The 25,472-nt window shown below is 39.2% G+C and overlaps 1 protein-coding gene across 1 annotated transcript in view; it reads left to right on the top strand.

The window, feature by feature from the left end:
• LOC126251864 (fidgetin-like protein 1) overlaps positions 1 to 25,472 on the top strand; it is a 179,369-nt gene that overhangs the window by 53,679 nt on the left and 100,218 nt on the right. Inside the window, exons 4-6 of the mRNA XM_049952550.1 lie at positions 3,645 to 3,833; positions 16,480 to 16,763; positions 20,153 to 20,307. Of these exons, the coding sequence (XP_049808507.1) occupies positions 3,645 to 3,833; positions 16,480 to 16,763; positions 20,153 to 20,307 (628 nt within the window). The remainder of the gene's footprint in view (positions 1 to 3,644; positions 3,834 to 16,479; positions 16,764 to 20,152; positions 20,308 to 25,472) is intronic.

The raw sequence follows: 25,472 nt of genomic DNA, 5'->3' as shown, positions 1-25,472 counted from the left end.
ACTAAATTTGACATGAATTACACAAAATGAATTGGCAAACTGCCTATTTGCTTCTGTCTCGGGATCTTCGGCCAACGTTCGTTGGATAATTTTACTGACGTTTCACCAGCACAAATGGCTGGCATTTCAAAGCTTTACCTTCCATTGCCAGTGGTGAACTGGAGCCAAGCTCGCGGCTGCAGACTATATGTACCTGGCGTGCCAATGTCCGATGGCTTCTCCGTGGTCATTTCCAGTGCGGTTCTCCTTTTGCTACCTGCGACAGTCGTTCGCTGCAGTACAGGAAGCCATGATCCGTTTACCTTAAGGCTTTCTTCTTTCTTGTTGAAGCTATTCCTGTGTTTGTGTATTTCTACAGCTTCTCTGAACAAGCGGGTGTGATAGTGCTCCTATACAGCCAGAACTTTGGTATCGGTGAATTTTATTACATGGTCAGTCTCACTTAGCGCGTGCTCTGCCACGGCCGATTTCTCCACTTGCCGCAACCTGCAGTGTCACTTATGTTCTTTGACTGGATGATCAATCTACACCAGGATCAAAGAACATGAGCGACATTGCAGATTGGGGCAAGTGGAGAAATCAGCTGTGGCAGAGCATGTGCTGAGTGAGACCAACCACGTAATAAAATTCACAGACACGGAAGTTCTGACTGTAGAGAAGCACTATCCCACCCACTTGTTCAGAGAAGCTGTAGAAATACAGAAACACGGGAATAGCTTCAACAAGAAAGAAGAAATCCTTAAGGTAAATGGATTCTGGCTTCCCATACTGCAGCGAACGACCGTCGCGGGTAGCAAGAGGAGAACCGCACCGGGAATGACCACAGAAAAGCCCTCGGACATTGGCGCGCCAGGTCTGTGGCCGCGAGCTTGGCTCCAATTCACCACCAGCAATGAAGGGTGAAGCTTTGACAGTGCCAGCCACTCATGCTGGTGAAATGTCTGTAAAATCATCAGACAAATGTCGGCCGAAGAACCCGAGGCAGAGGCAAATAGGCAGTTTGTCGACAAGTGGCCACGAAAGCTTTAACAATTTTTTACAAAATGTATTGTTTGTCACACCAGTCAGTATTTATGGAAATTATGTTACTCTGATACCTAAAAGGTAAGCATATGACTTCCTCCTCCTCCACCCTTCCAAAAAAGTCATCTTGTAACTTGTTTGATGCGGCCTGCCATGAATTTCTCTCCAGTGCCAGCCTCTCCATCTCCAAATAGTACTTATTTGTTGAATGTATTTTAATCCCTGCCTTCCTCTACATTTTTACCCTCTACAGCTCCCTCAAGTAGCATGGTAGTTGTAATTTCTTAGACTTTCCCGGCGATTTGATGACATCTCGTGGAAATCAGGTTTTCTGCCGGATATAAGCGTCTTCCAAACACGATATTTCGACGTCATTACTTGACGTCTTCATCAGGTGTTCCCTGAGACTGGCTGCTTGCTGGACCGGGTCGCACATTTATGCCTGCCCGGTGCCTGGTGTTCTGTTTGCCGTTCCCTAGTCGGTCCGCGCCCGCGAGTCGCGCTATCCTGCCGCTCTAGGTGTTAAATATCATGCTTGGAAGACACTGATATCCGGCAGAAAACCCGATTTCCAGAGATACCATGGTAGTTGTTTCGTGATGTCTTAATACATGTCCTATTGTACTGTCTTTTTTGCCAATGTTTTCCATATTTCCTCTCCTCACCAATTCCTCATTTCTTATCTTATCAGTCCACCTAATTTTCAACATCCTTCTGTAGCACCACAACTCAAACACTTTGACACTCTAGTTTTCTTGTTTTCTCAAAGTCCACGAGTCACTTCTGTACAGTGTCATGCTCCAGATTACATACTCAGAAATTTCTGTCTCAAATTATGGCTGATGTTTGATGCTAGTAGACGTCTTTTGACCAAGATTGCCTCCATTGTCCATACTGCTCCACTTCTTATGTCCTCTTTGCTTCGTCTATTGTGCGTTGTTATGTTTCTGAGGTGACAGAACTTCTCCACTTTGTGTAATTCAGGTTCATAAATTTTGATAAATTTATGATTATTCTTGTTTCTGCTTATCCTCATTACTATAATCTTTCTTCGGTTTGCTCTCAGTCCATATTCTGTACTGACGCGAGTGTTTATTCCATTCAGCAAATTCTGTAATTCATCTTTACGTTCACTGAGAATAGCAATACCATCAACAAATACTATCATTGATTTCCTTTCACCCTGAGTTTTAATCCTACTCTGGAACATTTCTTTTGTTACTGTCATTGCTTCTTCAATGTACAGTATGGAATGAAAGACTACATCTTTATTATACACCTTTTTTAATCTGTGCACTTTGTTCTTGGTCTTTCATTCTTATTGTTCACTGTTGATTTTCATACATGTCATCCATAGTTCCCTATACATTACACTCTTTTTCCAGAGAATGTCTGTAACATCTTGCAACATTTTTCACTGCTAAACACTTTATCTAGAATAAAAAGTGCAATTAATGTATCCTGGTTTTTCTTAAGTGTTGCTTCCATTATCAGGTGCAGTATCATAACTGCCTCTCCGATGCTTTTATCCTACCTAAAACCAAAACTGATTGTCATCTAACATAGCCTCTTATTCTTGTCAGCAACTTTTGTGCTTGTACTGTTAACCAGATTGAGAGATAGTTCCCGCATTTATGTGCCCTTGGTATTTTTGGAATTCTGTGGCTAATATTTTTCTGAAAGTTTATTGGCGTGTCTCCAGCCTCATAGACTCTACAAACAAAGTTGAACAGTCATTTGGTTGCCACTCCCCCCAATGATTTTAGAAATTATGAAGGAATGTTGTCTATACCTTCCACCTTATTTGCTTGAAAGTTCTGCCTTATTTGCTTGAAAGTCTTTTGAAATTGTTTTAAACTCTTTATCTAAAACTGGAACCCTTATGTCTTCCACAATTACTCCAATGTCATCTTCTAGCACTTAATCACACCAGAGAGATGCTCTGTTTGTAACAGTAGAATATATCTTGCTCTCTTGATGGTGATACCTTTGCTTTTAATTTTGCTGTTGATTGTTTTTACTTTTCTATGTACTGAATACCATTATAGATTATTGTACCTAGAAATGTATGGTAACTCTGTAATAAATAAAATATTTGTATACCTGGGCTCCCTCCCTCCCCCCCTCCCCCCCTCCTTTGTCCTTCCACCCTTCCCCTTTTTGGACGCCTACACTTGGAGTGCATTATAGAGACTGCAAGTTGAAAAAGAAAATCTGATAAGTCTGATTCTATACAAAATTCCTAACAACGGATAAGACATTTTCTCTGATAACGTTAAGGTCCAAACACATTAATATTTCGAACACCCCAATTTCTTTTACTTTTTTGTTTATTTTACAGTTTTGCTAATATTTCAACAACCTTTTTAGACTCTTGTATGTGTGTTGTGAATGTCATGGCCTTTACCTCCTGGTGTAGTACTTTTTTGTTTCATTCATCGGTTAAACTGTTCATTGTGCTATTGTATTGTTACAACATGATAGTATCACATAGGTACATGCCTTTGCTTTACAGCTACCACAGAGTTTACGGGAAGGACAGAGTTTGTTGGGTAGTAGTAGTTTTTAATTACTTTATTATTTTAATTAGGATAATCTTCTAAACATTATCACCTTTTCAGTGCCCAGTACGTCATCCCACAATGGATCGGCAACTGATTTGCAGAATAATAAAAAGCAATATTTGGGGTCTGATTTACCCGTAGAGGTAGAAGATAGCTTTAATGCTAATCGTGGCAATTCATTATTACATTCTAACCTGAAGCAAGCACCAACCCCCAACCACCCTTTGTTCCAAAAACAAGAAACAGGTAATATGAACTATCTCATTTTTTATTACAATCAATTTTCTTAGTTTTTTTAAGTGCAGTGCTAAATGAGTGCATTCTTGGAGGAACTTATTTTGTAAGAAAGTAATAAACTGATGGACTGTAAAAATTGTTTTCTGGCTGTTATGAGAACAGTACAGTTTACTTTTTGCTGGGTCTCTAGTAAAACATGCTGATTAGATAACTAAGACATTTTCTGCCACTGTAGGAGTGGCTTATGGGTAAGACATATTGGCCTCCAGAAGTGAACATGCTGGCTTCAAAAGAGAATAAATAATTGACAGTCAGCGTGTGACAATACGTAATCTGCTACTGGTAAGTAAAACATAAAAAGGTCCAGAAGCCCAGCCCCAACGTCAAATCTAACGTAACTTCTCATACCAGCTCCATTCCCCAAATCTAACATATCAATCCCGTCAATTCAGGTTTAACATAGTACTCATACAACGTTTTACATTTTTGGAGGTGATAACTTTGCTGCAGAAAGTCTTGGGTCACTATCAAATGTACACCAATTAATCTGTTGGCAACACTTGTTTATTTGTCACTACTTTACAGGAACCAGAGCACACCAGATAGTACTCCAACTGCACTCCGCATGTGCCTCAAAGGCTTTCAACAAGGTGTATTTGTACACATTTTTAACAATTATGATCTTTGACATTATTATGTTATTTCATGTTTGATGTTGCAATTGCAATAAGTTAATCCAGCAAAAACTGACATTGCATAGTTTTAGTAGAAATTAAAATGAGTACAATGATACTGCATATTTCTAAAATCAACGATCTTTTACAAGTGCAATTTTGAAACATACATACAGTTAACAATTAAGTTCTTATTATTCAGTCCAGAACATTCTCAAATATCTTTATGTAATTTAATTAATTATGCAGTTTTATGAAACAATTTCAAGCTGGTAATATTTCTACAACTTCAAAACTACAATTCAAATGTTCAAAATGACATTTTACAACATTTGAAGGCTAAAATGCGTAATAATTATGTATATCACAAAATGTTGAAATTGTGTTACAAAAAAACTAATGAATCATTCTTGTAACATTATTTCTCCAGTTTAAACGAATCTTCTCTAGTTTTCATAATATGTGGACATTGCAATAAATTTCTGTATATAATGTTCCAGAAACATTAATTATGAGTTTAATTACAGATTTTTAGTTGGTGATTTCCATAAGAATATGTTGTCCTGACTTGCAAAGATACGTAAATGTTAAGCTTTTCCAAAATTAATGGTTTACACAGTTAATTTGCATTATGGTAAACAGTGAATTATACTAATTGAATTATAATTACAAAATTGAATGAAAAAGGTTACTACCATTTATTCATTGTTAACACTGATTCCAGAACTTGTTCTTTCTCTTCAAAACATCCCTAAATTCATATCAAAGTGATAATGACTTATTCTAACTGTACATTACTTTACCTGATTAAGAATATACATTAACTGGTCTGTGACACAGTTTAACATTTTCGTTACAACTATTTCACACTGTTGCACTAAGTGACCTTATTCACTAGGTGTCCTTATACACTACCCACATCTGTTTTAGCGTGTATCGCATACTACAAAACCTGCTGCATTGGGTATTCCACATGACCCAATACAGCCTGTTTCATTATATAAGGCAAAGTAACTTCTGTTTGCTGAAGAGCATCCGATCACTATATTTTTCTAAATTTGTTGTTTTCTTTGAATCACTGAATAATTTTTGATATGGAAGGTGATAAAAAGCGACTAATTTACAATAATTGAAGTAAATATAGAATTCAGTTAATCACTGTTTACAGCAGACATTAATGATTGGAGGTTCTCTGTTGGTAATATGCTTAATTATTATACTTGTTGGTAACTGTATCGGATCAGTGTAGTATGGAGTCAGCCCTGCTGACATATAAGTGGTAACTTAGGTAATACCTGTGGCTATGTAAACTTTCCCAGCATATCAACTAATGATGTTTATTTCAGATCTGCAGTTGAATCTACAGCAATCTGAAAATATTTCTGTGGTTCACCTGGCTGCCATCTTCAGTTGAGAACACTGTATGCTAATCTTGCGGGAACTTATTGGTTGCATGAATGACAGCCCTTTTATACGCCACAGAAGGCCAACATCACGTGTGCTACAAATCTTCGTTGCTGTCCCATAGCGCACGTGAACTTAACAGTGCCCCAGTGGTGAAAGCTGGTAATAAACGATGAATTGTTATCGAGTACCACTGTCAATACATTCTTCTGGCTGAGTTAATTACCGCTGTTTCCCCCCCCCCCCCCCCCCCCCAGGAAAAACAGGATTCCAAATCTTGCTTATAGGGTAACCCTTGTCTTAATTTATAATGTTACCTTCCAGTGTAATTTCGATTGCTTCCTTTAATACACAGGCCCAATAATGAGATGCAGGGGCAATCATTTGTGTGTTAGCATATAATGTTCTGTGTCCTTCGGTAATACAGTATTCCACCACCACAGATTTCTCAGGCTGCATCAAACGTGTAGAGCAGCGGCACAGAGTTCATCTTTGTCGAATGGTGTGAATTACCTGTCCTGTATAAAATTTCCCACAATGTATTTGCTCAGTGCAGCAAGCGATATCCAGCTTTCCTGAGGACTGAGCAGAAAAAATCAGACAAGAGTTTTCACATATGTTGCGCTGGGCTCTGTCCCAACAGATGGCAGGTGGCCAGCAATCTGATCCATTAGAGAAGATCCAGATTTATTAATCCCACCAGCGGACAGAGGTAATGCCATGGTTCTTCTTCCACAGGATGATTATGTGGGCAAAATGGATCTTTTACTTAAGGATTCAGCATGCCGAAGATTGCAGAATGACCCACTGGATAAATAAAACAGAAGAGTCTGTCAGTTCTGAAGTAGTGTTAAAAAGCATTGTCCTGGTGCTGTTGTTCTGCAGAGATTCTACAGTTTGCCAGAAGTTCACAAACAAGGAATTCCACTACATCCTATTGTGCCTAACTTAGGTGCACCTGCATACAAATTTGCTAATTATTAAATGTCTGTTCTTATCTCTGACTTCGGAAAATGTGAACATCATATTTCCAGTTCTATGATCTTTATCCAGCGAGTGAAGTATTTGTGTATTGGTGCCCCAGACTTACTTGTGAGCTTTGATGTAGCTTCTCTTTTTACATGGTTCCTCTTGAAGAATCCTTGATGGTAATTAGTGAAAAAATGGATATGGAAATGATGAGTCTGTACCATCATGTGCTGACATTGACATTTTTATTATTCAGTGGCAATTATTTTGAACAAACTGATGGGAGTGGCTATGGGGAGCCAATTATCCCCCAGAATCACCAATTTATTTATGACGGATTTAGAAGAAAGGCTACTGAGGACAGTGTTTTTAAAACTTACCCATGTTTTGAAGTACGTTGATGATATGTTCATGGAATAGGGCCTGAGGCATTTCCTGGATCATTTTAATTAAAGGGTCTATAGGAAGGATGACATGACTTCGAGACATAGTGTTTACCAAGAACGGGCACACACAGACCAGTATCTGCACACAACAAGTTGCCATCCATTGTACCAATGCATGGGAGTTATGTGGATGTTGTCAAAGAGCACTTTTGCCATCTCAAATGCAGAGAGCTCGACCCAAGAGCTGGATCACCTGAAGCTTGTGTTCAAGAGCAGATTGGCTACACAGACCAACAGATCTATCGTGTCTTCGAGTCTAGATCTGTGCCTGAACCACAAGAAGATGCACATAGATTGGTGGCTTTTCTGCCGTGTACTGTGGGCGTATCTTCAAAAATAGGAAGGGTTTTTAAAAATATGTAATATCAGAAGTGTATTTCATCTGCCAGCCAAGAATAGTGTGTTCCTTGGCTTGGCAAAAGATGACCTCAGACTTAGGAAGCCCAGTGTTTATAAAACCCCTTGCCATTTTGGGAAGTCCCATATTGGCCAGACAATGCACACCATTCCACCTGTGTGCTGAGCACCATTGCCACACATGTTTAATGCAGCATGAAAAATCTGGAATTGCAGAGCACTGTCTTACCAAGGGACAGAAAATATTCTGCAAATGGTTGCCCATGCATCTCGCTATTGGGACTGTGTGTTAAAGGAAGCTATAGAAATTAGACTGGCGGACAAAATTCTAAATAGAAGTAATTGTTACCCTTTAAGCAAGATGTGCAACCCTTTTTAACCAGACATTAAAAAGATAATGATCATTGACTCAGCCGGCAGAATATAATGTCAGTGCTACTCAATAACAATTCATCAGTTTTTGCCAGCTTTCGTCATCAGGGTGCTGTATGTTTACTTGCTCTAGGGAGCAGCAGCAGTGGTTTCTGATGCATGCGCTGTTGACCTTCTGTGGTGTGTAAAAGGACCACCATCTACAGCATCAATCGGTTCTAGTGAGATTAACGTACAGTGTTCTCGCCTGGAGATGGCAGTCAGCTGGACCAAGGATATATTATATTCAGATGATTGCATGATCCATGATCCATCTGTAGGTGTGAGAAGAATATCATTGAGATAACACCTGCTGTGTGTGTGTGTGTGTGTGTGTGTGTGTGTGTGTGAGCACAAGTGGTAAATAACTCCTTCATTACATTAATGTCAAATTCGGAGCCAGTACAGAAGGCAACCTGGAGAACAACTTGGATAGTCCAGGAAAGAGTGAAAAATAAGTGAAAGAAAATAAACAGAGACAAATGAGGATGAGGAAATCATTGGTAGCGTTTACACTGTGACAGAAATTAACTGATTCATTGTTGGGCAGAATGAAGACATTTGGACTATCCTGGAAAGGTATTTTTATCTGCGTATTAGTATTGTTTTGGTTATGTTGTTTGATTGCATTGCCTATACCTGTACATGGCATGTTATGAAACTTATGTTGCATTTGTAGATTTATTAATGTTATTACACAGTTTGTATCAATCACTTGCTTTTCATCAGTACATAGGCTGCAACTGTTCACTATCCACAGATCATACCTGAAGGCATCAACTATGTAGGCAGTGAGGCAAGTTTTGAATAACATACTTCAGACTTAGAAATACACTTACATATACTGTGGAAATCCTCACATGAAAGTTACCAGTTGCACTTTGCATTTGATAACTGTTAATTCTACATCTGTGTTCAGAACTAATTCATTATTGTGCAACTAATACTTTTGTGACCTAGTACTGCAATAAAGTTGATAAATACTGGCTTCATATTGTTGGTAAGCGCATCTGTTCACTAAAAGCACCACTAATTTTAGTTATGTTATTGAAGTTTATGTTCACATGTACATAAACACAATAAGCAAACAGCATTTTCCATTTGTTAATGGATACAGTGTATGTGTGCTATTCTGCCTTACGGCAGGTCTGATCATGGGTTAAGCCTCTTCCACTTTTGTCTGTCCATAGCCAGTCTTTTCATTTCTGAATATTTGCCTCCTTTGATATTGTCCAACATTTGATATCTTCTTTTTCCTCTTCCCCTCCACCATTCCTTCTATTCCTTCCTTCAATAAGTAGTCCCTCCTCAAAAAATTTCCAATCCAGTTCCGTTTCCTCTTTCGGATGACTTTCAGCATGTTTCTTTCTTCTCCAACTCTTCTTAATACTTCTTCATTCCTTACTCGGTCTTTCCATTTCACTTTTTCCATTCTTCTCCATATCCACATCTCTAGTGCCTCCAATCTTCTTTCATCTTCCTTCCTCATTGTCCAGGTCTCTGCACCATATAGTGCAACACTCCAGATGTACGAGGGCAGTTCAATAAGTAATGCAACACATTTTTTTTCTGAAACAGGGGTTGTTTTATTCAGCATTGAAATACACCAGGTTATTCACCAATCTTTTAGCTACACAACACTATTTTTCAACGTAATCTCCATTCAATGCTACGGCCTTACGCCACCTTGAAATGAGGGCCTGTATGCCTGCACGGTACCATTCCACTGGTCGATGTTGGAGCCAACGTCGTACTGCATCGATAACTTCTTCATCATCCGCGTAGTGCGTCCCACGGATTGCGTCCTTCATTGGGCCAAACATGTGGAAATCCGACGGTGCGAGATCGGGGCTGTAGGGTGCATGAGGAAGAACAGTCCACTGAAGTTTTGTGAGCTCCTCTCGGGTGTGAAGACTTGTGTGAGGTCTTGCGTTGTCATGTCTTGCGTTGTCATGTCTTGCGTTGTCATGAAGAAGGAGAAGTTCGTTCTGATTTTTGTGCCTACGAACACGCTGAAGTCGTTTCTTCAATTTCTGAAGAGTAGCACAATACACTTCAGAGTTGATCGTTTGACCATGGGGAAGGACATCGAACAGAATAACCCCTTCAGCGTCCCAGAAGACTGTAACCATGACTTTACCGGCTGAGGGTATGGCTTTAAACTTTTTCTTGGTAGGGGAGTGGGTGTGGCGCCACTCCATTGATTGCCGTTTTGTTTCAGGTTCGAAGTGATGAAACCATGTTTCATCGCCTGTAACAATCTTTGACAAGAAATTGTCACCCTCAGCCACATGACAAGCAAGCAGTTCCGCACAGATGGTTCTCCTTTGCTCTTTATGGTGTTCGGTTAGACAACGAGGGACCCAGCGGGAACAAACCTTTGAATATCCCAACTGGTGAACAATTTTGACAGCACTACCAACAGAGATGTCAAGTTGAGCACTGAGTTGTTTGATGGTGATCCGTCGATCATCTCGAACGAGTGTGTTCGCACGCTCCGCCATTGCAGGAGTCACAGCTGTGCACGGCCGGCCCGCACGCGGGAGATCAGACAGTCTTGCTTGACCTCGCGGCGATGATGACACACGCTTTGCCCAATGACTCACCGTGCTTTTGTCCACTGCCAGATCACCGTAGACATTCTGCAAGCGCCTATGAATATCTGAGATGCCCTGGTTTTCCGCCAAAAGAAACTCGATCACTGCCCGTTGTTTGCAACGCACATCCGTTACAGACGCCATTTTAACAGCTCCTTACAGGGCTGCCACCTGTCGGAAGTCAATGAAACTATACGAGACGAAGCGGGAATGTTTGAAAATATTCCACAAGAAATTTCCGGTTTTTCAAACAAAATTGGCCGAGAAAAAAAATGTGTTGCATTACTTATTGAACTGCCCTCGTAACATTTGGCAAGTCTTTTCCTCAGATCTTTGTTTAGTGGTCCACAAAGTAATTTCTGTTTCCTCTTGAATCCTTTTGCCATTGCAATTCTTTTCCTAATTTCTGTTGAGCAATACATATCATCCATTATTACACTTCCCAAGAAATTGAAGTTATTCACTTGCTCCATTTCCTCTCCCCCTATTTTCATGCAGCATTTTCTCCCCTTTCCTACAATTACTATGTTTTTTGTTTTCTTCTTGTTAATCTTCATTCCATATTCTTATAATTTTGTGTTTAGATTGTCTAACATTTGTTCCATCTCTCTTGCACTCTCTGCCATCACAACCATGTCGTCTGCAAATCTTATACACTCCACTCTCCAACCCCCTATACAAACTCCTCTCCTTCCATCAAATTTTTCACTAATAATTTCCTCCAGATATATATTGAACAGTGTTGGTGATAAACAATAACCTTGTCTTACACCTCTTCCCAGTTCAGTTTCTTCACTCATCACACCTGCTATTCTTACTCTTGTTCTCTGGTTCAAATATAAATTTCTAATTAGCCGTCTATTCCTCCAGTCAACTCTATGTTTCCTTAGGATTTCCATCAGTTTGTCCCATCTGATACAGTGAAAAACCTTCTCAAGATCAATGAACACAATATACACCTTCCTTTTCTTCTCCATGTACCTCTCCCCTATCACTCTCAGTAGCCCAATGTCATCTCTAGTTCCCACTTCTTGCCTGAAACCAAATTGCTCATCTCTTATTACGCAATTCAGCTTTCCATATAGCCTTCTGTTGAGCGTCCTCAGCAAGACTGGCTGCATGCGATATCGGGCTCACTGTTCTATGTTCCTCACACTTTTTGCTATTCTTTTTCTTTTTTATAGGTATTAAGATACTTTCTGTGAAGTCCTTTGGCCATTTTCCTGTCATGTATATTTGATTACACAATTCATTCGACTCCCTTTTCCCTTCTTTCTCCAATGACTTTAACATTTCCACAGGAATCTTATCAATTCCCATTGCCTTTCCGTTTTTCAGCTCCTTCATAGATTCTTCAGTCTCACTAGTTAGTACTGCATTTCCTTTACAGTACACTCATATAAAAATATTTTCATCCAGTTCTCCATAACATTCAAACCACAGTGCATTGAAGCATAAGTCTAAATATCACCAGTTTCTGTGTAATGCAATTTACGTTATGATAGGGCATGTCTAGCTGCTCACGCAATTCCTGACACAGGCTGACTGCCTCATGTCCGTGCTGGTGACTATGACTGGCTCCAGTGTAGTGCCTCAAATTAAAAGCACTGCAACACTACCAAAATGTCCAAATCCATACTAAGCTTTCAAATGTGAGAGTAATTTTGTCTGTTACCTTTTCATGACTAAATTGCCAAATCAATTTTTATGAAATATGGTGTGGATATTAAAAAAAGGACCCTAAGAGTATGAAGTAGGGACTGTAACTTCAGTGAACATAAACCAAGTTAAATAATTATTAAATTTGTTGCATAATGTACAGCTACTACAGTAGTATGATGAATAGGTGCACACTTGTGCCCATGCCCCCCTCCTCGCGCATTGCTCGACAGTGTACTGAGCGAGATGGCACAGTGGTTAGAAGACTGGACTTGATTCAGGACGATGACTGTTCAAATCTGTGTCCAGCCACCCAGATTTAGGTTTTTCGTGATTTCCCTAAATCACCCAGGCAGATGCTGGGATGGTTTCTCTGAAAGGGCATGACTGATTTCCTTCCCAATCCTTGGCAAAATATGAGCTTGTGCTCCATCTCTAATGACTTCTAAGTCAATGAAATGTTCAGTCCAATCTTCCTTCCTTCCTTGCTCGGCAGCATGTCGTGCCCTCCACTGTGGCATGTGGGAAGGTGGGGGGCAGTGCAGTCACGCATTTCACAAGCTGTGTATACCCAAATAGGTACACACATGAGGGCAGCTGATGTTTTTACATGTACAAGAACTTGCTCACCATCATTCATTGTAACAAAAGTACTGGTATGCAAGTGCAGTCGCAGGTAACAGCTAGTATAGCATAAGGTAGAATGGCAGTATGATAACACCACCACCAGTGTTAACAGATAAAGCGTTAATCCCCTCTTTAATGCAGAGTGGTTTAGGATAAGAGACAGGCTTCTGGATAGTTTGTTGTAGGGTTGTAAGGCTGTGATGGAGATGGAAAAAGATTTAATGTTACTTACGGTACGATGGACATGGAAGAATTATGGGCAAATTTTAAACACATTGTAAATCACGCATTGGACAAGTATGTGCTGAAAAAGTGGGTTACGGATGGAAAAGACCCACTGTGGTTTAACAGCGCAATTCGGAGAATGCTCAGGAAGCAAAGGCAGTTGCACTCGCGGTTCTGCTGCACCAACTGCTGCCTGGAAACTACACTAATGTAAGTGGCTCATGCCTCACCCGACCTGCACCAAAAGCTATTTTTTCAAAGTACTTCGTTATCTCGAGCTCCCACTGCTGTTACTTTCATTTCTGACCAAGTCTATAAATAAATATGGACAAAATTGATGGTGAGTAGGTGCTGCCCACTTGTGAGCTGGAAGCAGCGTTTGGGCTGCTGTTGGCACTTGATATCACTGTGTGCTCAGTTCTGATGTTACTATGGGTCATTTCTGGTAACAACCTTGTATGTGTGGTGGCCTGGGAGTGATTCACAGTAGTGGGAGGTCAAGGAAACGTCTTCTTAAATGTGCATGTCTGTATTTTTGCTCTCTGAAATGTTTTGTGGTAGTCTTTCTGTATGATGCTGTCTTTTTTGCTAAGGTCCCTTTCAGAGATACAAATAGTAGGTATCAGTGACCCATTACCAAGATGATTATTTCAATGTAAGGTACACTCTAAAGTACACAAATTGCCAGGAACATGCAGCACATTGTTTAAAAAATTGACATGTTTTTTTAATCCATCACAGCCAATAGCAGTAAAAATTACTGACTTGTATTCTAAAAAATTAGCAGTTTTCGAGAAAGCAGCTTCATTCAAGAGTTTTCTAGCTTGCTCTTCAGAGCAGCATTACTGTGAAACAATTTTAGGGTTTCAAGAAAGCTGTTGATAACTCTTTAATTAGTGGAAAAAAATTGCTGCAGTAAAACTTCCTTGAATAGTAGACAATCGAATTCTGTACCTTTGAGATGATGAAGTTCTTTTGATTGTCATATTACATGTGGAAACACACTGTAGGAGGAAAAGCTCTCTTCCATTTTTCTAATTGGCCTTGTCTCTTCTAGGTTTCCTTCAGTTACTGTAATGGTTTTCTTATTTGTTATGTAGCACTTCTTAAAATTTATTAAAAAAAGTCTCAAAAAGTGCAAAAACAATTAACAGATTTATGTCCTGTGCACTAGTAAATAATAGCTGCAGTCACATTGTTTACTGGATTATGTGATTCTGATTTTGTGCTGTTATTGGCTTGTCCAATAGATGCCACAGTCTGGAGTGAAATGAATTGATAGTCCATTTTTGGAATTCACACAAATGTTCAATTGCTAAAAGCTTGTATGTCTGGATATTTTTTGGAAGGAATGGATTTCATCAATGAAAAGAGTAAGGGAAAATATTGACAACTTTCTCTACCTTGAGAAGGGAAACATGTCTCTGTCTTTGATATTCAGCTAGTCAAACATCATTAGCTGTTTTAACTGCCATATGGACATTAACAAATTAAAACTGGAACACCAAGCAGGATACTCATGACTTCCACAGATTAAGTACAAGACAACACATGAGTGATTACGACAGAGAAACTGTACATGATCTGTGGCATGAAAATTCAGTATGATATGAAGCCATCAAGTCTCTTAATGTTGTGATATGTAATCAGAGATCAGGCTTGCACATTCCTCACCAAATACAGTAGAGAATTCTTCTTCCTGAAACATTTCTGCTTATGTGGGTCATTCACAGAGCCTCTTCCAGTCTTCTCTTTCTCCCACTGTCTATAATTCACAATTTCCTCCCATTGTAGGCCTCTTCGGTTCACATCATCCTTCACCTGGTCTCTCCATCTTGTTCATGGTCTTGTGATTGGTCTTCTCTCAGATTCTGTCCATTCCAAAGCTCTTCTTGGAAGTCTTTTTTATCCCTTTCTTTTAGTGTGGCCAAACCATTTCATCCAGATTCTCTCCGTAGTTTCTTTTATGGAACTGATATGAAGCGTGTTTCGTATTGTTTTATTCCTTATCCTGGTTCTTCTCATCTTACCCATGATCCCTCATAGAAAGCCCATCTCTGTCATTTGTATTCTGCTCAGATCTTTCTTTGTCAAAGTCCAACATTCTGATCTGTAGGTCAAAATTGGTAGAAAATATGACTTGTACGTGATGATCTATGTTTTAACAGGTATTTTCAGTTTCCTAAATTATATCCACTAAATAATAATAAAATTTTGGGCAATTTCCTGTCATTTCCAAAATTTCATCTTCAGTGTTTCATTTCTGGGTTAGCTTACTAACCTAGATATTTGAAAGCTTATACTTCTTTAATAATTTTTTCCATAGCAGCTTACATCTTTCATTTTTTAGGGTTCTAGTACATCAGTTAGTAAAAATAGAACCTTAAAGGATCACTTTGTTGCCCGTCTCTTAAGAATCTTTTTTTTTTCCAGAAAGGGGTAGAGGTATTGAGTTGAAATACTAAGGTCTACAGTCCCTTGGCAATATTAAAAGGTTGAGCTTCTAAGTCACTGCAGTCAAAAACCATTTATGCCTTGTATTTTGATATTCGCAATTTCGCCCATCAAAAGCTGTAGATGATCAATCTACATTAGTAATTAAGTTTGTATTGGACCTTCAGAACCCTCTGTCAGGTATATAGTTGTTCCTCCAATTTCTGATCTTTGTCTTCCCAAATCATCCCATTGTCTGCATATGCTGTGATTCACATATTGCTTGCTGGGAGTTGACTGACTGAAATAAGATATTTGGACTGAAATAAGATATTTGAGCACTGAAGAGTGGTAGTACTTCAGACTCTGAAATGTTTCTAAAGTAGTGGCTAATGTTCAAATTTTGTACCCAGTGGCATAATCAGAGATCACATTTGGTGTTCGCCTTGACACTCAATAATGTTGGCTTGCAGATTGTGGTCACCCCAGTAGCATCTAACATGTATGCGATTGAACTGTAAATAATGTTGGAAAGGGATGCATCTAAAAGCACCACTCAGCATACATGCTGTGGTGTTTCAAACCCAGTCTGAGGCGGGTGTTTTTTCTGGAGAATCGAAGTGGGCATGATGGTAACTGCTACACAAGTCAAGCATGCATTTAATTTTATAATTTTTGAAACTTTATTGAATTTTTTGTGTCAACTAGATTTGTGGATATTGCTTTTGTACTGATACTAGTATAAACATACATAATCATCAAGGATTACAATTTAAACTGTGATGAGACCCTATAAACAGTTAATAATAATAGGTTCAATTTAAGAGTTGCCACTTTTTTTTCTTCTTCTCAGGTGTGTGGATTCCAGGCAGGCAAAATCTGCCAGGTGTAGGTTTCCCAGACACTGTTGATGTGAAAAAAACTATGCAGAGCAGAATGTCAGCAGCAGTACCAAAATTTAATCAGCAGAAAGATGTGGTTTGGGGTCCATCAGTGCATCAGAGGGATGCACTTCCTTCATCCACGTCTTCTACTAATCAATCAAATATCTTCAGGCAAGAGAAGAGAGGTTACAGTAATTTTGATGAAGGGAACCAACATCAAAACACAGCTTTTCATACTGCTAGAGAAGAACTGGTAAGAAAATGACGTGTGTGTGTGTGTGTGTGTGTGTGTGTGTGTGTGTGGTGCAGTGCAGTGCAGTATATGTAAGCCAAATTTATTCTACGAACTGGTCATAATGAATACATTTGGACTTTTAGGTTTATTTTGACAAGTGAATGAATAGCTGTAAAATGTCCTGCTTTCGCCTTATCATCATCGAATGTGATTTCACTGTCTCTAACAAATGTTTCTGTGACCTTCCTGTTGGTTGTTTCCCCAGTATCTCACATCAAAGTATTTTCTTGCATTTTTTACATTTCTCCATTCTCATCAAGTGACCATACCACTGCAGGCTGCACTTTCAAATGCCAACAATAATGGGCAGTTTGGTGCCAGCATAACTTCTGTTCATTTTTGTTTTTCTCATTGTTATTCTTAGTCTTCTGATATGTAATTTTCATCAATTACATTTCTTTAGCTTATAAAGTTTTCTGTTGTTCTTGTCTAGGAGATTATCTATTTCCAATCCATAGATCAGAATTGGTAAAAAGTGAGTATGTGACATGGTTCGTTTATATTTTTTGAGCATTTTGCTCTCTTGTATTCGGTTTCTTGTTTGGCTGTATAGCTATGAGGTCTTTCACGTCTGTTGGGTATTTCTTATCTCACTGGGGTATGGTATATCCCAAGCATTTGAAATAGTTTCTTCCTCAGTGACTTTCATTTGTGCTGCTTATTTTAAGTTTGAACTTTCTGAACTGGTTATTCCAACAAACCAAGATAAATATTAGTTGCGATAAGACACTGCCTTGTTGCACTCCTTTGTGTGTTTCAAAGCACTAGGATCTTCTGACTTCTATTTAAACACAGCTGTAACTTTCCTTGCACATTTTCATGTTTCTAATAAGAAAGCTTGGCATGTTTCTATCTCCTGGGTAATTCCTAATCTCCTGTCTTGGGACAGAGACATATGCATTTTCTGTATCTAGAAATACTGTGGTGACATTCCTCCCCAGTTTCCAGTAATACTCCATTAAAATACTTGCAACAAAAAGAAAGATTTGTAGTGCTTCTGTTCTTCCTGAATCTACATTGTTATTCTCTGAAGAATGCTTTGAATATATTTCTTAGCTTTTATCATCTCTACATTGAGTTCATCCGTACCTGGTTTCTTACCATTTTAATATTCTTTAGTTGTGTCTATTCTTCCGGACACATTAGTGAGTGCTATGTAAGGTTTGCATGTAGCCTCTCTCTCTGTCCTCACCAGTGCTGTTGTTTTCACTGATGTTTCCAGCAGGGCAGGTTTTAGTTAATTGCTGTTCGTGTGTGCCTCCACACGAGGCTAATTGAGCTTCCCTACCAGAACAGGGCAACACAGTGTAATGTCAGTACAAAGTACATAATTAGGGTTACTTTTGTCTCCCCCAGCTGAAGATGATGTGCAGACAGTTAGTATTGCATTATTTGGCTGTCATTTCTGCTTCTGCAGCATTCTTAGTTGTACGTGAGTATCACATGTGCTGTGTGGAAATCACTGAAAACAAATTTTGTCAGTCTGCTTAGTCGGCTGAAACTTGAAAATGCATTTCTGTTGTTTCATTATTATTTGAGGTTTCTCATTAGCACTGTAGAGAAATGAAGCCCTGTGTTCATCAATTACTGTTTCCCTCCTGTGAGCAGATCGGAAAAGATTTTCCCAATCATGCAGAAATTCTGAACCAGTGAAGTTCGTTTTGTCAATGGTATAACTTGGCTAAGAAACATAACTGATAAACAAGCTTTCCCATCATAGGCAGGGCCATTTGTGTGAGCAGCCAAGTCATATACAAGCCACAGTCACTGCACAGCATTTTATGTGAGTGTGATGACCCACCAGCTGTCCACCAGAATGAATGGCCACTGCCAAACTCTGGCCAAGAACAAAGTTAACAGCTAGTGACACAACAGGCTGAATACACTTGACTTCAGTGGCTGCTTCACATTCTGTGCCATCTAGATCCTACCTCCCAGCTCCAGTTTTTCTGAACCACATAGAAGGGAGTTACAGTTGAGGCACATCCTTTGCTGCCGTAATCCTCCTGGTCTCAATTTCGTTAACCGATTATACCCACACCTTCTACCCAACAGTTTCCCCTTACTCTGTTCTCTCACCCCCTCCAAATGCGTGCCTGCATGTCATCTTCATTGTGCACTGCATCTTGTCAGCTCTGGTGCCAGTGTGCCATGTGCCACATGCTTAGACTGTGCACTTGCCACCCCCCCCCCCCTGCCCCCCCTCCTGCACACCTGCAGCCAGCACGATGTAGGAGTGTAGGTTTTGTGTGTGTGTCCTTTACTTCTAAGTTATTAGTCAGATCTTGATAAAATTTCCAAGTGTTTCAATGACTGACAATTGGCCTTAAATGTTACCTACAATTACAATGAGTCACAGTTGGAACTGATCTGTGCATACAAATACCTGTATTCAATAATTTGTAGGGATATGAAATGGCATGACGATATAAGCTCAATGTAAGTAAAGAAGATGATAACCTTCAATTCATTGGTACTATATTGGGAAAATGCAGTCAGACTACAGAGGAGACTGCTTACACAATGTTTATGGGACCCAAATTGGTCTAACAAGGAACCCAGATAGGTTTAACAAGGGATATTTGAATGTGTACAAAGAATGGTGGCACTTGTGGTCGCAGATTTGTTTGACCTTGTGGTGAGTGTCAGGAGATGCTGATAAACCTGAAATGGCAAATCTTGAAGGTACACCAATCACCCTGCAAAAATCTACTTACAAAATTTTTGAAAACCAGTATCAGCCTTAGAATCTAAGAATATACTGTAGCTATATTTTTTAAAACCAGTATCAGCCTTAGAATCTAGGAATGTACTGTAGCTATTTGTATATCATTCCCAGAGTCTGCAAAGACAAAATTAGACTTGGTACAGCATGCACAAAGGCATTCAAACAATCATTCTTTCAGTACTATGTATGTGAATGGAATGCCATACACTTTATGGTGGTTTGCAGAACATAGAAGCAGAAGTCACATATAACCATCTGCAAATAGGCAGCATTTACCAGTGTACAAAAGTAATTGCATTGAGAAGAATACTGTTTTATTGTGCAAATTACATTAGATAGAGCTTTCTGATTCTCCATGTATTTCATTTGACCATTTTGATTTGCAAGCATGGCAGGATAGTTCTGTAGCTTTACTTTCTTCAGATCTACATCATTAATTAATTTTGTTCTTCTTTTGATACACATTTTGTGAAGTCTTTTATTTCCTTTTTTGTAAGAAAATATCCTTTAAGAATCTTATTAATATACATATATTTTAGTAGATGTGAAATTGAGGGAATTTTTTTTCTATTACTGAATTATATTTTTTGTAGCAGTTACAATGTTGCTCTTTTTGTAGAGCCTTCAGAATCAGAAGAAATGGGGTTCTGGCAGATGTGGCGGTGCGTCATCAATGGAACAGCAGCCATCCTATGCCTATGGTGCTCAGAAACGGTCCCTTGGTACTCGACGTGGTGTTATGAACAAATTTATTCCTCCAATAAGAAATGAAGAGTGAGTATTCTTCTGCTTTAAATTTGTAGTTACTTATTTACATTTCAAATATGAAGTTTTATTTAATTAGAAACTTACATTGATCAAATAGGTGTGATGAGAACATATTCTGATGAAATAGCGGTGTGGAAATAATGTATTTAAAATGTATCTAACGGTAGATAAATATGTGATTAAAAAAAACTGTGGAATTTTGATGTACATTTGTTTTTCTGTTGTGTATATTCTGTAGCAAGTTACTGAAACATTTTAGCAATACACAGGGACCTCAATCAAGCATAAGTGATATACAAGAGTTAAGAAGGCATACAGGGGTTAAGAAGGCAATAAAGGAAACACACACTCTAAAGAATAATGCTAAAAAATAATTAAATAATATGTAATAGTGCAGCAGCTAATGATTTTGAATGTAATCTTAATTATACAACTAAAGATGACATGACACCCATCTAGAGAACACTCCACATGCCAGTGAAATGGAGACTATCGTTGTTTGTTTGGTATGACATTACCTGAATGAAATTTTCTTTTGAATTAGTAAATGCAGATTTAGATAAATTACACTAACCTGCATTTTAAAACTTTTTGTCGGATGATTTGTTGAAAGTAGGTGTTCTTGAATCAATTTTAATGCTGAGTCTAGAAATAACTACCGTTTTTGTCTATCACATCAGGTTTTTACACAAAATAAGAAGTAATATTTTGATGATTTTCTTTTCTGAGCCCACAAATATATTCTAACACAATTTCACAGGAGGTAAGTTTTTAATCAAAACACATTTAAAAAATAAACTAAATTTAAAAACACTCCTCAGTACTCCCATAACTTGTTTCGTGACTACATTGTATAAAAACAAGAAGTCAACAGTGTTCCATTGATTTTTAAACTTTCCCTTCCTTGACATCCTTGCAGATCTTTGTATATGATGACTGTCTCTCTTAAATATCCAACAGTAGTCTGCCATCATAGCTCCAGTCCATTGCCACTGGTACCTCCTCTCCATCTCCTTAATATCTCTTCAATGTAATGTCCTAAATTTTCCAGGAAGTAGTCGATATGTGAGTGCAGAAAGTGGACTTTCTCACTCATTTAACAATTTTTCAACTATTTTCACCAATCGATGTGGTGCAGTGGTTAGCACACTGGACTTGCATTCGGGAGGATAACATTTCAAACCCACATTTGGCCATCCAGATTTAGGTTTTCCCTTTCCCTAAATATCTTCAGGCAAATGCCAGGATGGTTCCTTTGAAAGGACACGGCAGATCTCCTACCCCATCCTTCCCTAATCAATGGGACTGATGACCTCACTGTTTGGTCCCCTCCGCTGAATCAACCCACCGACCAACCATTTTCAACAATGGCCTTCTAGAGAAGATCTTTCTTATTCCACAGAAAGTTCTCTAACTGATCGGAAGGCGGTCATGCCCCTTTTTCTCTTTTATTCGTCATCTTCTCAGAATCTTCATCCTTGATCAATTTCATTATTTGAGGACTAAAAAAAAATAATCCAGTTTTCAGTTTGTCTCATGGGAGGAAGGAAAATTTCATGGAAAGGTACAACGCAGGGTCCATCCTGTGGTAGAGTCTTTACAAATTACTTCATCAAGCCCAATTTTATTTGTAGAGGTAGGAGCAAGACACTTTTATTTTTTATTCTTTTTTTCTAAAATTGGTTAGTACAGGATATTATTAGTTAAGGGCACAAAATTTCTCTGCTCTGGCCAAATTCCCACACTCCAATGTCTTTGCTTTAACCAACTGTCCAATTCGCATAGAAAGCAAGGCACTTTTGTGAACCCAACTTGTTGTCCTAACAGTACCCCAATAACTTTAAAGTCACTGCAGATAAGCCACGTGTGTTCCTCATACTGGATACTCGTTAAAAGTGTCTTCATGTTCTGATACATTGCTGTTATTTGAGCTGAATGGGCCACAAGAATAGACCCATATGCATTTCCATTATACAGTAACACCCCTTGCAGGCTCCTCACTGATGAGTCTAGAAAATTCTCCACTGTGTAGGATCATGTTCAATGCCATAGAAGTGCAATAACTTATTTATGTTATTACAGTAAACCAAGGACTCGACCTATGAGAATAAATGATCTAATTATTTCTCTCTATGTCTGCACCATGAGTAATATGTTCCTGGTTACAGAAGATTCTTACTTTTTAACCAGGAGCCAAGTGGTTCCACAGATTCCTTAGGTAACTTCGAATCTCATATGAGATCATTACGTTCGCTCTGAGAGAACTGCTGTGGAGTAAAGTCGCATTCAGAATCGTGGACATCACTATTGTCTTCGATAATTCCATCAACTTCATTTTCATCATCATCTTCTGCCACGTTCTCTACAATAGCTGGAGGAAGAGGAACAATTAGATCTTCTCTGTGTGAAAACTGGCCTAATGACTGAATCAGTGCTTGGATACGCAATTTCTCTCTTATTTTTCGAGCTGCACCTCTGAACATTAACTAAGCAGAAGTAACAGTCATTAAGGTGACTTTTACGCTCCCTCCACACCATTGGGATCACAAATGGCATGCATATTTTCTTTCCTTTTGTCCCCAATCTTAACCATTCCATACAATAGTGGCAAGCTGTTTCTGGCACCCATCCCTTATTCTGGTCACAGAGTTTCACTTTAAAATAAGCATGGTAAGCTTTTTGCACAGTCTGCTTAGCTACTGAATAATTCCCAAAATTTATCAGAAAAGATTTAAGTCCTACATAGACTTCTGCGTTAGCATTATGGTAACTATCAATAGTAGGTGAAGTGCTTTCTTAATACTGTCTTAAATATATAAAATAATCACAATATAGCACTTGTAACCCAAACCGGTGAGACAAACACCACTTAGGGTTGCATAATAACAACAATCATCAATAGGAGTAACAACCTAAAAGTATACAAAGTCGTATTGAAAAACTTCCCTCCAATAATTAATACATATGACCTACTGGTGCAGCTATATTTCTTTGAAGTCAAAGTGCGGCAAAACTATACGTGATAGCATAAAACTAAAAACAGATTTGTAATCAGCATAAAAAGTTGAGGTAGTATCACATATTAGTTTTCAGTCCTCTGATACAATGCAGACTAGTGTTACTGTAAATACTTTTGGATTAAAGGAGACCATTCACCGAAAAACAGAAGAGTTGAGATGTTGTTAGAGAGAAAAAGAAAACTTACTAGCTTTTGGAATTCACACACACACACACACACACACACACACACACACACACACCTCTGCATCTACATGGTGCTGGCTGGACTAATATTGCCAGTGCTTAGGGAAAGATCCAGGGGAAATGAAATGTTGTGTGGTGAGGGCCTCCCGGCAGGTAGACCCACTCACCTGGTGCAAGTCTTTTGAGGTGGCGCCACTTCGCTGACTTGCGCATCTGTGAGGCTGAAATGATGATGATGAAGACAGCACAACATTCAGTCCCTGAGCAGAGAAAATCTCCAACCCAGCCGGGAATCAACCCCGGGCCCCACAGCATGACAAGCCGGCGAGCTGCCCACTCAGCTACGGTGGCGGACAGAATCCAAATGATCCAGGTTGTGTAGCAGCCATTGAAACTGAACATGTTGTGCTCAGCTACATGTTTTGCCACTGGGTGGTCAACTTTTTTCTTGGCAATAGTTTGGCAGTGGCTATTCATCCTGGTAGACAGCTGGTTGGTAGTCATACTGACATAAAAGGCTGTGCAGTATTTGCAGCAGATTTGGTATATGACTTGGCTAGGTTCACAAGTGGCTTGGCTTCTCATGGTGTAGGATAAGCCTGTGATAGGACTGGAGTGAGAGGTACTAGGTTTGTGGATTGGACAGGTCTTGCAGCTTGGTCTTTCAGAGGGAAATGGTCTGTGTGACAAAGGGTTGGGGGTTGGGAGTGAGAGATGCATAGGGATGGATAAGGATGTTGTGTAGGTTGGGTGGGCATTGGAACCACCACATTAGAAGGGGTGGGAAGAGGCTTGAGTGTGTTCTCTCTCTCATTTCAGGGCAAAGTTAGAGGTAATTCAAGCCCTGGCAAAGGAAGTGTTTTAGTTGTTCCAGTCCAGTGTGACATTGGATGATGAGGGTGTGCACCTTTGTAGCTGATTCTTGGGGATGATGAGAGGCTTGGAGGTGTGTAAGGACATGCTGTGGGGAATTCTGTGTGTGGACTAGGCATTCAGCATACTGGGTTTGATGGGTAAAAGATAGCAGTTGTTGTCTGGTCAAGCTGCGCTTGTTACTGCTACATACAGAATCTAGTTCATCTTGGCCCCACTGCACATGATTTTGTTCATTGCACATGCTAGTGTACATGGTGAATAACTGTTTCCATTTGAAGATTCCGTTGGTCTTTGTCATTGCAGCTGGTACATTGGTAACAGGTTACACTAGGGTACTGAAATGACACTTTTGGCATCAAAACTGGTAGCATGTGTTGAATAAATGACATTGGATTCCAATACAGCTGTTGGTTTTAGTTATCATTATTCAAGTACTTAATATCTGGCTGCTGTCCCACTTTCCTTGAGGCATTACGAGACACATCACAACAGTGTTGGAGCATTTGTCTGGAGGATGATTAGTTCAGGGTCTGAAAACATCTTGACACTTAAAATTATTTGTACCTCAGACCATCATTTACTTATAACTGCTAGTGCTTTCTTTGGAAAGATACATCGTATCTGATTACTATTGCAGGAATTTGTTGCAGAAGGGAAGAGTGGTCACTTAATCCAATTGTAGTGTTTCATTTAAAAGAGCTTTCCGTTAATAACACTTTCCGTTATAGGCTTTTACAGATCCACCAGTTCATATTGCAGGGTTTTCCTCTCCAGGCTTGACACTATGCTAGTTTTATTTCTTAAGGGAGATGAGGTTGGCTGTGTGGGGATTTCAGTATAAACTTCCTGACTGATTCACTTGAAAAAGGAATGTTATTGGACTTACTTGAATTTTACAATGTGGTAAGGACAGTATACTTTCTATGTAGAGTTCAAGGAAATCAATAATGATAGACAAATCTAACCGTATCATTCTCTAGTTGATGGTTACAGTATGAGGAAAAACTAGTAATGGCCTGTCAGGTTATGGTGCACAGATAACAAACAATACTTAAGGGAATCGAGGCAGAGTCATATCTCAAAATAGAAAA

Source organism: Schistocerca nitens, chromosome 4 (genome assembly GCF_023898315.1).
Source record: "Schistocerca nitens isolate TAMUIC-IGC-003100 chromosome 4, iqSchNite1.1, whole genome shotgun sequence".
Classification (NCBI taxonomy): domain Eukaryota; kingdom Metazoa; phylum Arthropoda; class Insecta; order Orthoptera; family Acrididae; genus Schistocerca; species Schistocerca nitens.
This window is presented reverse-complemented; position numbering and strand designations above follow the sequence as displayed.